At 26.4% G+C, this 13,780-nt stretch overlaps 2 protein-coding genes across 2 annotated transcripts; both read right to left on the reverse strand.

Annotated features, from left to right (window-relative positions):
• Positions 1-2,359: 2,359 nt before the first annotated feature.
• EIN_176950 (hypothetical protein) lies at positions 2,360-2,989 on the reverse strand (the record flags this gene model as incomplete). Its single annotated transcript, XM_004260591.1, has 1 exon — positions 2,360-2,989. The coding sequence occupies one exon, from the start codon at positions 2,987-2,989 to the stop codon at positions 2,360-2,362; it is 630 nt and encodes a 209-aa protein (XP_004260639.1).
• A 7,165-nt stretch (positions 2,990-10,154) lies between these two features.
• On the reverse strand, positions 10,155-11,341 carry EIN_176960 (hypothetical protein; the record flags this gene model as incomplete). The annotated part of the gene is made up of 2 exons (XM_004260592.1): positions 10,155-10,307; positions 10,508-11,341. 2 exons carry the CDS (start codon positions 11,339-11,341, stop codon positions 10,155-10,157), a joined length of 987 nt encoding a protein of 328 aa, XP_004260640.1.
• Between the last annotated feature and the right edge of the window lie 2,439 nt (positions 11,342-13,780).

Consider the following 13,780-nt stretch of genomic DNA (forward strand, 5'->3'; position numbering starts at 1 on the left):
ACCACAAGTACGAAATTAATACAAAAAGTTATATTTTACAATAAGTTTACTAAAATCGAAATAACAAATGAAGTTATCACTATGTTGGATTTCGTTACAATTCCAATTTGTTGCTTAAAAACTTTAAAGATTAATGTTTTTATTATAATTCAAAGTAATTGTGAAAACAAAATCGTCAAAAAAGTGTAATTATTTATTTAACATTAATTAATTTAATTATAAATCTTTAGATGGTTAAGAGAAGCTGTTTATAAATAATTAATACAAATTAACTCCCATTTTTTCCAATAGGATATTACCCACCGTATCGTCATTAAACCTTATGTAAAATCTTGAGGCTTATGCATTTTTTTATAATAATTAATAATAATAATAATATTGTTATATTATTATAACGAAAAACCAAATAAAAATAAATCAAATCATAAGTTATTTAAGTTATTTTTATTAATATTAATAAAACGTTGATTTTTTATGGAAGAAATAACACCAACATTGATTGAGATGAACAAGAACATAGTGTGTACTGGTTAGTATGAAAGAGTCTAAACGATTTGTAATGAAAAAAAGAATAAAAGACTTTTGAAGAAAATGAAATTAAAGACAATATATAAGAAATGTTTTAAACAGACGATTTTAAACAAAATTTGAAGTAAAAGCATTTGATTTGTTGAAAAGTCTTTATGATGAAAATTTCCAAACAATAGACATGGCTCAACGAATTCAACAAGTCGTACAAAAGTTTCATGGTTCAGAAAAAAAACAATTGGAGCATTATTTGGAATTCTCAGTAGTTAAGTACATATTCATATCGATCAATAGAATGAACAATCACGAACTTATTGTAATTTTACATCATCTTAATCTCTCCTTTATAATATCAGTCTTTCTCTTCATCATCTCAGTCTCCTCTTCGTTAGCTCGGTCTCCTTTTTAACATTTTTGTCGCTTTAATGACAACTCTCACTTATTGTTTGTGTGATTGATTAGTTCGTATTATTTCAAATGATTAAAATAAAAATCAGTTGTGTTGATTTTTATTATGTTAAAAAAACTTACAACACAAACAAAAAATCATTGAAATAAACACAACCAATGAAATTGTGTGAGTTTTCAACACTTGTTTTTTTAGAGACAACCATAAAATAACAACAAGTTAAAACAATGTCAAAATATTGCATATTTTGAAATCATGGGAGGGTCGTAACGTGAGATACCATCATCTCACCCATTCGAACAACTCGTATAAAACAGAGTGTCCAAAAAAACGTCTAAGTCCCAAGTTAAGGAAAGGTCAAAAAAAACAAATTGATTGTTTTGATAAACGAACTGATTAAAAAAAATAAAAATAGATTATAAAAACTACAATCACCACAAAACTATCAATTGGTTTAAAATTTTATTTTTTGATAATATACCTTTTCCATAGTAGTATATAAATCGTGCCGATTTCGTGCACCCTTTGGGAACACTCAATCTTCACGATTTCGTCGCTTCGCTCCGTTATTTAGGTTTAATTATTTTAGAATTATTTTTTTAGCTATTATTTTAAAGTGATTATATAATTATTTGTAAGTCTAAAATGACAACTACCATGGGACGTATTATTAAAGCTATTAAAAAGGAATGTGTTCATATTACAGAATTAAATAATCTCGAAGTTGATTTATACAATAGAGTTGAATCTAAAGAGTTATTTCAAATTAAGGACAACACTGTCAAATTAATCAAACCTAGAGTTAGTAAATATAGTGACGATTGGGTTAGATATAGTATCAAAGATAAAAATCATAAAGGAATGACATTTCGTAATAAACCACTAAGGAAATATCTTGTTGATGAATTTAAATCAGAATCTGAATGTAAAGATATAGATGAATTTTTAGAACAATTCATATAAACTCTCATATTATATTATATATTTTTAGTATTTCTCAGAGATTCTCATATTATTTCAGATGATATCATACTTTCTAAAATTATTTCAAATTAATTATTTTTATTTTTTATTTTTATAAAATAATCTCAAATGATTTCAAACTATAAAAATAGACTAATATATGCTGGGAACATATAAAAGTCTATTAAATAATTGGTTAAGAATAAGTTGTCTTCGTTTAGAATTGGATTTTTCTAGTAACGTTCTCTCTTGTTTTAATATCAAATGACTTACTAAAATCGAAACTATGTTTTAATTCTAGTAAGTTAAACGTATAAGATTCTCCCTCATAGAGTTTCTTATATAATTCAATTGGATTTTCGTTATTTTCCAATAAATTGTTTCGAATACCTTTCATTCTCATATGTAAAGCATGTTTTTGTTTATCGTTTGTTAATACATCTATATAAGCTTTCTTACCTAAGAATATACATTCCCAGATAATTCATCAAAATCTGGATGGAATTGTTCTAATTCACCTCCTCTTAATGTTTTACCATATATTTCTTTATATTTTTGTTCTAATAATTCTATCTTATTTTTGTCTATATGCACTGAATCAGTATCTTGATAATATATATCTATATTTAAATCTTCTGCTAAACACATTACTTCATTCATTATTCTCTTACTCATACTTAATATTTGTACACCAATGAGATTTGGAACATAGAAGTCATCAAATGGTTTATTTGTTTCAAAACATCTGATATTATCTGATATGTCATACATAGATTTAACTAATGTAAAGTTCTTTTTAAGATATCTATCTGAATCGCATTTTCCTTTATTATTGATATATTTGTAAACCAAGTCATTTTTAATTGGTTTTTGAATCGTTTTTCCATATGAATTATTCATCAATAATTTATAATTATTTTGTAATGGATTACTTTCTTTTTTAAGTTGAGATCTTAAATTGTATATCTTTTCAATCTCGTTACTAAACACATTAGATTTACATCCAGTCCAATAATATCTTCTAATAATATTAAACTCTATTTGTTGAAATTTAATCATATCTTCAAGCATAATATTATCTACTCTCATTGTACAACATTCATTAACATTATGATTACCTTTTTTATCTTTCTTAGTTATAATTGGGAAGTGTAAATGTTTGTTAACCTTGGTTATTTCTATATCTACAATAAATGCTGATATATAACGTTCATTTGTTGGTTCTAATTGTTGTTCTAACATTAAGTGGTTTAATATAGTTTTATTACAGGTTTATTGTGGGATTACTATAGGTTTTCCAATTGCTGGTTTTAATTTATGTATAGAGCCAGGATATAATGAACATGCATCATAATCATATAAATCTTTAGTAACATATTGTTTAGTATTATCTCTACACATATTTCTACCTTTATATACTTCACCCTGTATAAATTCTCTAACTTTCCCAGAATATTGCATTAAGTTTGTAATTTGTGTGTAAACATGTAATTTGAAATAGTGATTAGCTAAAGCAGATATACTAATAAAGTTGTCAACATCTATATTTAAACTTTTCAAATTATTATTTCGGAATTTAATATGACCTTCTTTTAATATTCTAACGTCTTGACAACAGTAGAATTTACAATATAATTACATATCGAACTTGTCGTTATCCACTAAACAATTATTGATTTTAGATATATTCTCTTTAAATAAATTATATTGTTCTTTATTCCATTTTTTAGATTCATCTTCACCAGCTTTTGAAATTATTCCAAAGTTATTTTGAATTCGTTCTATGGTGTAATAATTATAAGGATATAACTCTTTTTGAATATTAGATAAATCAAATATTTTAGGAAAATCTGATAACTTATTTGAAATCATTGAATAACTATCTTTCAAAACAATTCTTTTTCCATTATAATTTAGTTTCATTTTCATAGTTTTACCGTCTTTCTTAATACATGTCTCAATTCCATATTTTGCCAAGAAACACGAATCATATTTCAAATTATGAAAGTAAACAACTGAATTGTTATCTAAATCAGATAAGAAGTCTTCCACACATTCATTTCCGTATTTACATGAAATTTGAGATGAATTTCGTCTAGAATAAGCAACACAATATGCTTTATGAATTTCTTGTGTGCTAGCTTCGAAATCTGCATAATAGTAAATATAGTTTTTGAACTTAGATTTTTTATTTCGTTCCGTAGTTTTTTCCATTGTTATTGGTTTAACTTCGAAATCGAAATAATCTAATGATTCGATTGATTGTTTGACATAATCAGATAAATCTGATTTTAAATGAAGAACATCACTAAGTGAATATGGTTTAAACCCGTTATTATCTCTAATATATAAAATAAGTTCTGATAATTTTATACTGGATTTAGCTCCTGGATTGATTAAATATAAATTTCCTTTCTTACTTTGTTTATTAAACATAGATTCAATTGGTTTGTTGTGATCTAATGCCCATTCATTCATTTCAATTCTATTCTTAAGATAAAATGGAGTAATAGGAATATCAATATCCAAGAAATAATGATCACCTTTCATATTTGAATCTCTGAATAAATACATACTAATTTCAGTAGCTTCTTCATTATCTGATCCTATATATTTCATTATTGTATTTGCATTAGATTGACGTTTTAATTCTTCACGTTTTATTTGAATTCTAATATTACATGATTTTGAAACTTCATCTATCAATTTAATTTTCTGATATCTTGAATAACAATGAACACGATATAAATCAATAATTTTCTCATCTATTTTAGCTTGTTGTAAAACATATATTAAACAATTATAATTTAATTCATGTCTAATTTTGTTTTCAACACTAAGAGAATCAAATATTTGTGCTATTTTTAAATATTTAGAGAAACATTTATATTCTTCTGTATAATGATAAGCAAAAAATGCAGCACCATTATTTCGATATTCATTGATTTCTTTTTTATAATCATATTCTTCAGTTATTAATTCTGTAATAAATAAAGGTTCTGGAACTTCATGTTGAACATAAAATGCAGAATCTGAACTGTTTTCAATTTAAGATTGATTATATAAACCAAGAGTTTCGTTTGAAATTGACTTTAGAAATTCATCTATATTTTCTTTAGAATTTAACATATATGTTTTCCAAGTGGTATCAGTAAATCTATATTTATAAACTAAATTTGCTGTTGAATCTAGTTTTTCAATTAATTGATTAAAAATCTGTCTAATCATACCAATTCGTCTTAATTTTTCTTCAAATCCACAATTAAGATCAGCATGAATTATATTATTATCTACGTCATATCTTACACCTTCTATTTTATATTAATTATCATTTATTGATCGTTTGTATGGTTGATATTCATCATAAATTTGATCTCTGTTTTCATCTTCATCTATTTGTTCAATATTATTGTTTAAACTCCATTCTAAATTATTTTTGATATTATCATAATTATTAATCATGTATTCGTTTTCTCTTTCATTCTTAAGTTGTTCATTAACACAATTATAATATTCTTGAGATATTGCTTCATCATCTATTTCGGTATTATGTTTTAAACTCCATTCTAAATTCTTTTTATTACGTTTTTTTTTTTGAATTTTTGCATCGTCAATAGCTTTAATTGTTGAGGCTTTTTTATTAATTAATCCAAAAGTTTGTTTATCAGTTTTATTTAATTTATCAAACACAATTCTTAAAAATGGTTGCGCTAAAGGCGCCGCTACGTGTTGTTCTAATTTTTCTTTATAATCAAAATAAACATTTCTGGATTCAATATTCATTTTCAATAATTCTTTTCTACATTCTCTATTTAAAATTTTAGTAGATGCTGCTTTAATAATTCCATCTTTAATTCTAAAACAATCAAAAATTTCTTCTTCGGAATAAGTTTTAATAAACTTGTGAAATTTCTTTTTCAAGTATTCTTGTGTAGTGCTCATTTAGGATAAGAAAAAATAAAATTATCACTTTGAAATAATAGCTAAAATAATTAAACCTAAATAACAGAGCGAAGCGACGAAATTGTGAAGATTGAGTGTTCCCGAAGGGTGCACGAAATCAGCACAATTTATATACTACTCCATTATTTACCGATAAGTCAAAATTAGCTTTTTAATTAGAATTGTTTTAATGTACAATTTTGTAAATTAAAAATAAAGTTTAAATTTACACACAATTTTAATGTTTTTTTAATTGTATTTTTTTGTTATATTTGTGTTTTTTATTATTTAGTAAAATATCCAGCCTTGTATTAAAAATATTGGGGTGATATTCCCGAATTTGTGGTAACAAAATAACTTATAGACAGGCGATTTCCCAATGAATACAAGTCGTTGCCACGTCATGATGCAATTAAGCATCTCGTCCATTAATTAAAATTTAACCAACCACATTAAAGCTGGTGATGCAATTTGTGTTATTTGGACAGGGTAATTTCCCCGATTTTTAAACAAATATTTATATCATTTTATTTTATACTAATAGTTTGTATTGAAATTTATAAATATATTAAACCATATTACTATTTTTTTAATTTCAAAGTGTGTAGAAAACAGTGCATGTTATAAGAATTGATTAATTTATATATTATTGAATAAAAACCCAATTACATGTCAAATCAACTTATATTTCATATAACTAAATATAAAAAATCATCCTTATTTTTTAGAATGAACTAAAACTTCAACGAGTTACAACTAATATACAAAAAGATGAACAATTATTTCATGAAAAAAACAATATACGACTTTATTTCACCTTTCTATTTTAATACAATTATTGAAACTTCTGTTTTGAAGAAAATAATATTTATTTTAACAATTACAAAACATATTTCAATTCCAAAAACCCGGGGTGGTTGTTGATATCAATGGATTAAAGTGGAGTAACAACATTTATCACTATTTTCAAAAGAAAAATACAATATTCTTTGATTTTTAAAAAGCAACACTTTCAACGTTTCGAAACAATTGAAAGGGGTCCAATTGGACCTTCAAATTATATTCTCAACTCCAACAAAAACACAACAACCTTTTTATTTACCTGATAATCCTAAAAGTTATGAAATGTGGTGTAAAAACGTTTCTATTTAAACACATTTTGAAATTTGGAAAGATCCCCAAAGAACATCAAACGAATTTCAAGTATCAAAACAAAAAGCGCTTTTAATTGCAAATAGGCCAATGGGTGGAAAAAGAGGTCGTAAAAGAGGTTTTAAATGTGGCAATTCAAAGATTGATCTCCAAACCATTGAAGACATTCTTCGAATAACTCGCAACGATCCACAAAAGACTCTGGTTCAAATAGCTGAAGAAGTAAGCAATATAAGAAAACAAAGAGTTATTTCTCTATGCAATTTAATGGAGTTTGACTCTGAAAAATGATTCAGGATACAAAAATATCTAAAAGTGCGGTTCATAAAATTTTAAAGAAAAGTTGTTTTACAACAAAACAAATAAAAAAAGAACCCAAAGATAGTAATTCAATTTTGAGAATTGCTCAAAGATATATGTATTGGCAACATTTTAATATTTTGATTTCACTTAATTTTTATTTTGTTTATGTTGATGAAGTTGGATATAATACAAATCAATCAAGAACACAAGGAAGATCTATTGAAGGAGAATGTTGTTATGTTGTTTTTCTGATAATAAAGGGTTTATCTTTCACAACAATCGTGTTAATGGCACCAGGGAAAAGGTTGGTTTTTCGATTAAAAGACACGACTAACAAAAATGAAGATTTTGTCAATTGTCTAAAAGAATTATTCATTTTACAAATTAAAAAATGGTTCAAAAATTCTTTTGTATCCTTGATTTTAGATAATGCTGGTATTCATAACAAGAATGCAAATAATACATTCAGAGAAAATGTAATATATGTAACTTATAGTGTTCTATATAGTCCACAATTGAATGCAATAAAAAAACATTTTCACAGTCCAAATCCTATATTAATGCTTGTATGAAACATGAAAATGACTTTTTGTTAGCTGCGGATTTAGTGAGTCATTTTCAAACCAAAGTTGTGTTGGACTTTGCAACAAGAAGAAATTCACGTGTTTTTTCTTGATTATTTGTGCGTCTCTAATGAATGTTTCTGGAATTAACACTCAAAATTACCACTTACATACTTTAAAATGGGTGGAATTGGCTGGTAAATGTGTCCCTTTCCGCAATGATAAAGATTTGGTTACTTTTGTTTCTAAAAATAACAATAACAAACTTGTTTTAATAGACGACTGTTTTGTTATTGAAAAAGTCGGACTTCAAATAACTGTTTCATTGGACGTCAGTGATAATTTTGATGTATGCACACAACAATCTGAAAACGACATTATTTCAATTGATAAAACATTGTCAAAAGAAATCAAATTGAAAAACAAAACTAATGTGTTCTATAGAGTTAACACAATTAACAGTACAAATATTGATTGTATCAATTCAGTATCATAACCCCCATTTATCAATATTTGTGATAATGAATCAGTACAACAAAAAACAGAACTCGAAACAGTTTTAGATGATACTATGATGTTAAACACTTTTATATTAGAAGATTATAGAACTTATTAAATGAACACAAATAATGGTAATAAAACAAATAAATCTTTTTTACTCAGCTGGTTTCTTAATTATAATAACAAATTATTGAAAAACGACTTTGTGTATGAATACAACAATATTGAACAAACTGTTAATACAATTATTGTACCACTTCTTTTCAAAGCTCATTTTTTTTCTTTTAGTTCTTTTAAAAAATACCAAATGTATCGTTGGTCTTAACAGCCTGATGGGTACATGTTATACCAAATACATGAAAAACGTTGGGTCTCAAATTCGTCAAGACGACCCGCTTTTTAAAGGAAGTAAACTTCACGAAGTTAAAGTGGAGCAACAAAGAGACAGAACTTTTTGTGGAGCATATGCAACGTGTTTTGCAAAAAGGCTGTTGGAAAAAAGTTGATAATGTTGATGATGTTTAGAATGCTTTAAAAGATACCTCTCCAATATCTTTCAGAGCAACAGAATTGATAAAACCTTACAAATAACAAAAAATTATTAATTGTTTTTTAGTATTTATTGTTTAAACATCAGAATGTATATAATTTTATTATAAATAAATACAACAATATTTGAGTTGTTTATTAAAGTAATACATTGTCAATGTTGTTTTAACACATTTTGATGTATAGTTTAAAAAATCTATTATGTACAATAAATGTAATATAAAAATGGATAATGAGTATAAAATGATATAAATATTTGTTTAAAAATCGGGGAAATTACCCTGTCCAAATAACACAAATTGCATCACCAGCTTTAATGTGGTTGGTTAAATTTTAATTAATGGACGAGATGCTTAATTGCATCATGACGTGGCAACGACTTGTATTCATTGGGAAATCGCCTGTCTATAAGTTATTTTGTTACCACAAATTCGGGAATATCACCCCAATATTTTTAATACAAGGCTGGATATTTTACTAAATAATAAAAAACACAAATATAACAAAAAAATACAATTAAAAAAACATTAAAATTGTGTGTAAATTTAAACTTTATTTTTAATTTACAAAATTGTACATTAAAACAATTCTAATTAAAAAGCTAATTTTGACTTATCGGTAAATAATGGAAAAGGTCTTCAACTTAATAAACACAAAAATAATTGATATTTGTTGGTTATTCAAATACATGTACAGAGGCTTAAATGAGGGTCTTAATATGAAAACGCTTATTAATTTAAGGGTTTCCAAAATACATTGAAAAAAATAAATTATTAATAAAAATATAGTAATTTAATATAGTAATTTAATGGGTTCAAAAAGTTTTTTTTGTAAATTTGTATAGTAAAATAAACTATATGTATTTTTTATATTTAATAACATTATTATAAAAAAAACAAAAAAAATAAATTTCAGCCATTAGAATCATTACTTGACGATTTCCAACTCATAAAAACAAAACAAAATACGCTTGATTTCAAAAGAGATGCTCAATTTTAATATAGACCAGAACACAATTTGGTCAACATGTTTACATTAGTGTTTCCAGTCAAGTGTATCAATTAAAAGCCAGTAACTGTAATAGAATAAATAGGTTTTGTGTGCACATTACAAAAATGATTTCTGGGGTTAATAAAAACTCTATACGTCAAGCTGATTATTATTGTGTAAATATAGTAATACATGTTTTTAAATACAAACCTTTTAACGATTATAATTTGATTTTGTAGCTAAATGGTCGAACTTTAATTTACTCGAAAACAGTCTAGACACACATAAAATAACATAAGAACTACTAAGTCACTTTGTGTTTTGAAACCAACCCACCTTCTTATAGTAATTGGTAAAATAAATACAAACAAAGTCGGTTGATGCAATGAAACAAACATGAAATCATTCTAACGTGTAACAATCATAACGAAGAGTTGAAGATAATATTATATTAACGTATTTTTAAGTTCCAAAAGGGTTTGTTTTCAATAAGTTTATAATAATATTAAATACTTTTTGTAATAAAAATTAGATTATAATAAAACTATACCAAATTGAATAATATTAATACAATAAATAAGATTAAAATATATTACATAAGATCAACATTTGGATACATTTTTTTAAATTCTTCAACGAAATTCATAAACTCTTCTTTGTTGTATTTAACACTATCGTACAATGAACATCCCAACAACAATTTATGAATAAAAAATACAATTCGATACCCACATTCCCATCCATTCGTTTGAATCATCACTGTCGTTTTTTCTATTGAATAGTTGCCAAATAAGTCTCCGAAAAGTTTAAAATATCGAGGATCAATATCAGTTGGTATTGTTGTGTTGTTTTTATTATTTTGAGGAAGTGTGTCGAAGTAAAACAGACTCCAAGTTAAATCACGTTTTAGAAATATAAAAGCGACCCAATGGTTGTTTCTAATTAATGTTGGTATTATTAATACACTCTTCTTGTCCCAACAAAAATCGACCTTTTCAATTGATCTAAAATAAAGATCGAAAGTGTTCCAACACTCCACATCAAGTTGACTCAACTTCATTTTATTTGAATTGATAAAATCATCAAATATGAAAGATCCCAACCAATTATAAACACGATTTTTATGTTCATTAACTTCGCGCGAACAACACCAATAAGTGTTGTAATCTACAAATGGAATTTTTCGTTTTGGTTCCATAATTGTGTCAAATTCAATCATTTTCTTTTCATTTGAAAAGTCCAGTTGTTTCAAACATTTTTCTTGTTGTTCTTTTCGTTCTTTGTTATGACAATTTATATTTATTTTTTCTCCTTGACTTGATGTCATCCTTTCAATTTTTTGGATATTAAATAAATTTTGTTTTTGAGTTGAAATAACTATGTCTTCAGTCTCGTTCGGTTTTGTTTTTGTTTGTTTAAATTTCGTTTCCTTTTCTTTCATTTTCATTTCTTTAATTTTTGCTTTTTCTTTCTGTTTTTTTTTCTTTTTCTTCTTTTTTCTTTTTCTTTTTATCTTCCAAAATTTTTACTTTTTCTTCAAGATTTTTTTCTTTCATTTCTTTTTTTTTCTATTTCCATTTTCTGTCTTATACACATTTCTTTATAAGCTCCATCGATTGATTTTGACAATTTACCATTTTCAAGGGGACGTATTGGAAATTTTGCCATTTCCCTTATAAAATCTGCTCTTCTGTATAGTTCCCTGGCCAATAATGGATTAGCTCGACAGTAAAATTCACCATCAGAGCATCTGATAACATCAAACCCAACCTGTATAAATGAACTCATAACATCTGGTATAGCACACGTTTTTTCAAAACTACTGAGTACAGAAACAACACCCTTTACAAACTTTGACACTTTTAATATGGTTTTTACTTCTTTCTTATATCCAGTCCCTTCTTCTAACATTCTTTGGTATAATATGTTGTCATTATTGGTTTTCTTGTACCCAACATAAATATCATGAAGAGGTGTTCCCAGATCCAATTTATTGGACACGACTTCCATGATTGAATTGTGCTGTTTGATCGAGTTTATCCACCCACAGTCCAATGTTTCATCTACTCTCAAGTCAATAACATTTTGCATTTTCTTAACTAATTTGTGATTTGCAAAAAGTCCAACATCAAGCATTTGTGTGTAATTTGTTGTGCATGCCACAAAAAATATAACACGAACGTTGTTTTGATTGAGTAATTCTAAAATTTCTTGGTTGTTATGTGATGGACAATTATCCAAAAAGAGAACAGCGGGTCCATTATAATTGTATTTAGAACGATAAATCATCAATTCCTTTATAAAAACATCAACCACCCACTCTTTGAACAAGAAAACATTCATTGTTGATGTTGGAGAATATAAAAAGTGAGTGGTTGTTTCATCATAACCAAAAAGACTGAATTCCCATGACATGTTTTTATTGGGAATTATCACTGTGGATTTAAGTGTGTATCCTCGAGCATTTATTAATGCCACATGTGATACTTTTTTAGCCGATTTGTCTGCCGAACAACGAAGATCAGTGATATTTGCACTTTCTGGTATAAAAACTTTGGTGTTGGAAATATCAAAAAAATCTTGATGGCCAGACTCATCCATGTTAAAAATAAATGTCGCAGGAACGCCATCAATAGCATGATCTGCCTTTAAAAAATAATCATAAAGCTTTTGGGGAGATATTCCCATTCTTGACTCTTCGACAATACGTGCAGATACTTTTTTAAGTCCTAAAGATTTCATCAAACTTGTGATACCATTGGTAGTATATGTAACTTTGAAACATCTGGAAATGTAGTCTTGGAGATAATCAACAGTAACAATCTTTCCGTATTCCAAACGAATTTTAATTATTGTAGTTAGTTGATTCATTTGTGTTTTTGATAATTTGTATTGTCCACCAGAACTTTTAATAGTACCCAAATTTCTTTTAATACCACTTGTCTTCAATTGAGTTATTCGAGCCGCTGATACCCCAAAAAGAGCGGCAATGTCTTCTTGTGTTAATAAGCGTCTTTTGTTTTTTGACTTCCCGTTACTTCCTTGAGTTTTGCACCACCGTTCCATCATTTTTATTAATAAGACTATTTGTTGTTGAAATGATGTTGTGCATTTTGTGTACTCTTCAGATGAAACAAATTCACAGATAAAAATTTCAAGTGTAAGATAATTTTTGTGGTCTCTGTTTCGAAGTTCCGAAAGAAGTTGAAGAAATTCAAATGGTGAATAAATTAATTCCGCCTCACTGCACTCAACAAATAGTTCATTATCGATAATTAATTCTTTTTGTTTATTTGTTAGTGGAAATTCATTTAAATTTATTCTGGTACTATCATCGTAATCATCATCGAGAAAATTTGTTTTATAAATAGAATCATTGAAAATGTTTTCATTGTTGTCTTTAAATTTGAGCGTATCAAGGTCACTTTTTATGTAGTCGTCCAATGTCAAACACTTTTCAGTACATTGTTGTTCTTTTTTGAACTCGACATTTAAAAAAAGATGTGGGGCATCTTCTGAACATATTATGGTGATTGGGTTTTTGTTCGCCTTATCCATTTAAATTTTATAGTTCAGAATAAATTGTTTTTAAACAAAAACTATTAATATTTTTATTTATTATTTTTTTTAATTTTTATCGAACCCTAAGCGTCTGTTAATTGTTATTTAATTGTTATTAAAAATTGTGACTATTTTTAGCTGAACGTTTCAAAATTTTCCACTTATAGTAGCAAAACCCTTAAATAACCCTTAAATTAATAAGCGTTTTGAAATTAAGCCCCTTATTTCGTCTTCTGTATACAGTCATGCGAAAAAGCTGTCGCGTTTGGAAAAACCTGTCTTGAAAAAATATTTTATAGTAAAATTATAATTACTTACT

Source organism: Entamoeba invadens (genome assembly GCF_000330505.1).
Source record: "Entamoeba invadens IP1 unplaced genomic scaffold scaff_1105074725183, whole genome shotgun sequence".
NCBI lineage: Eukaryota > Evosea > Mastigamoebida > Endamoebidae > Entamoeba > Entamoeba invadens.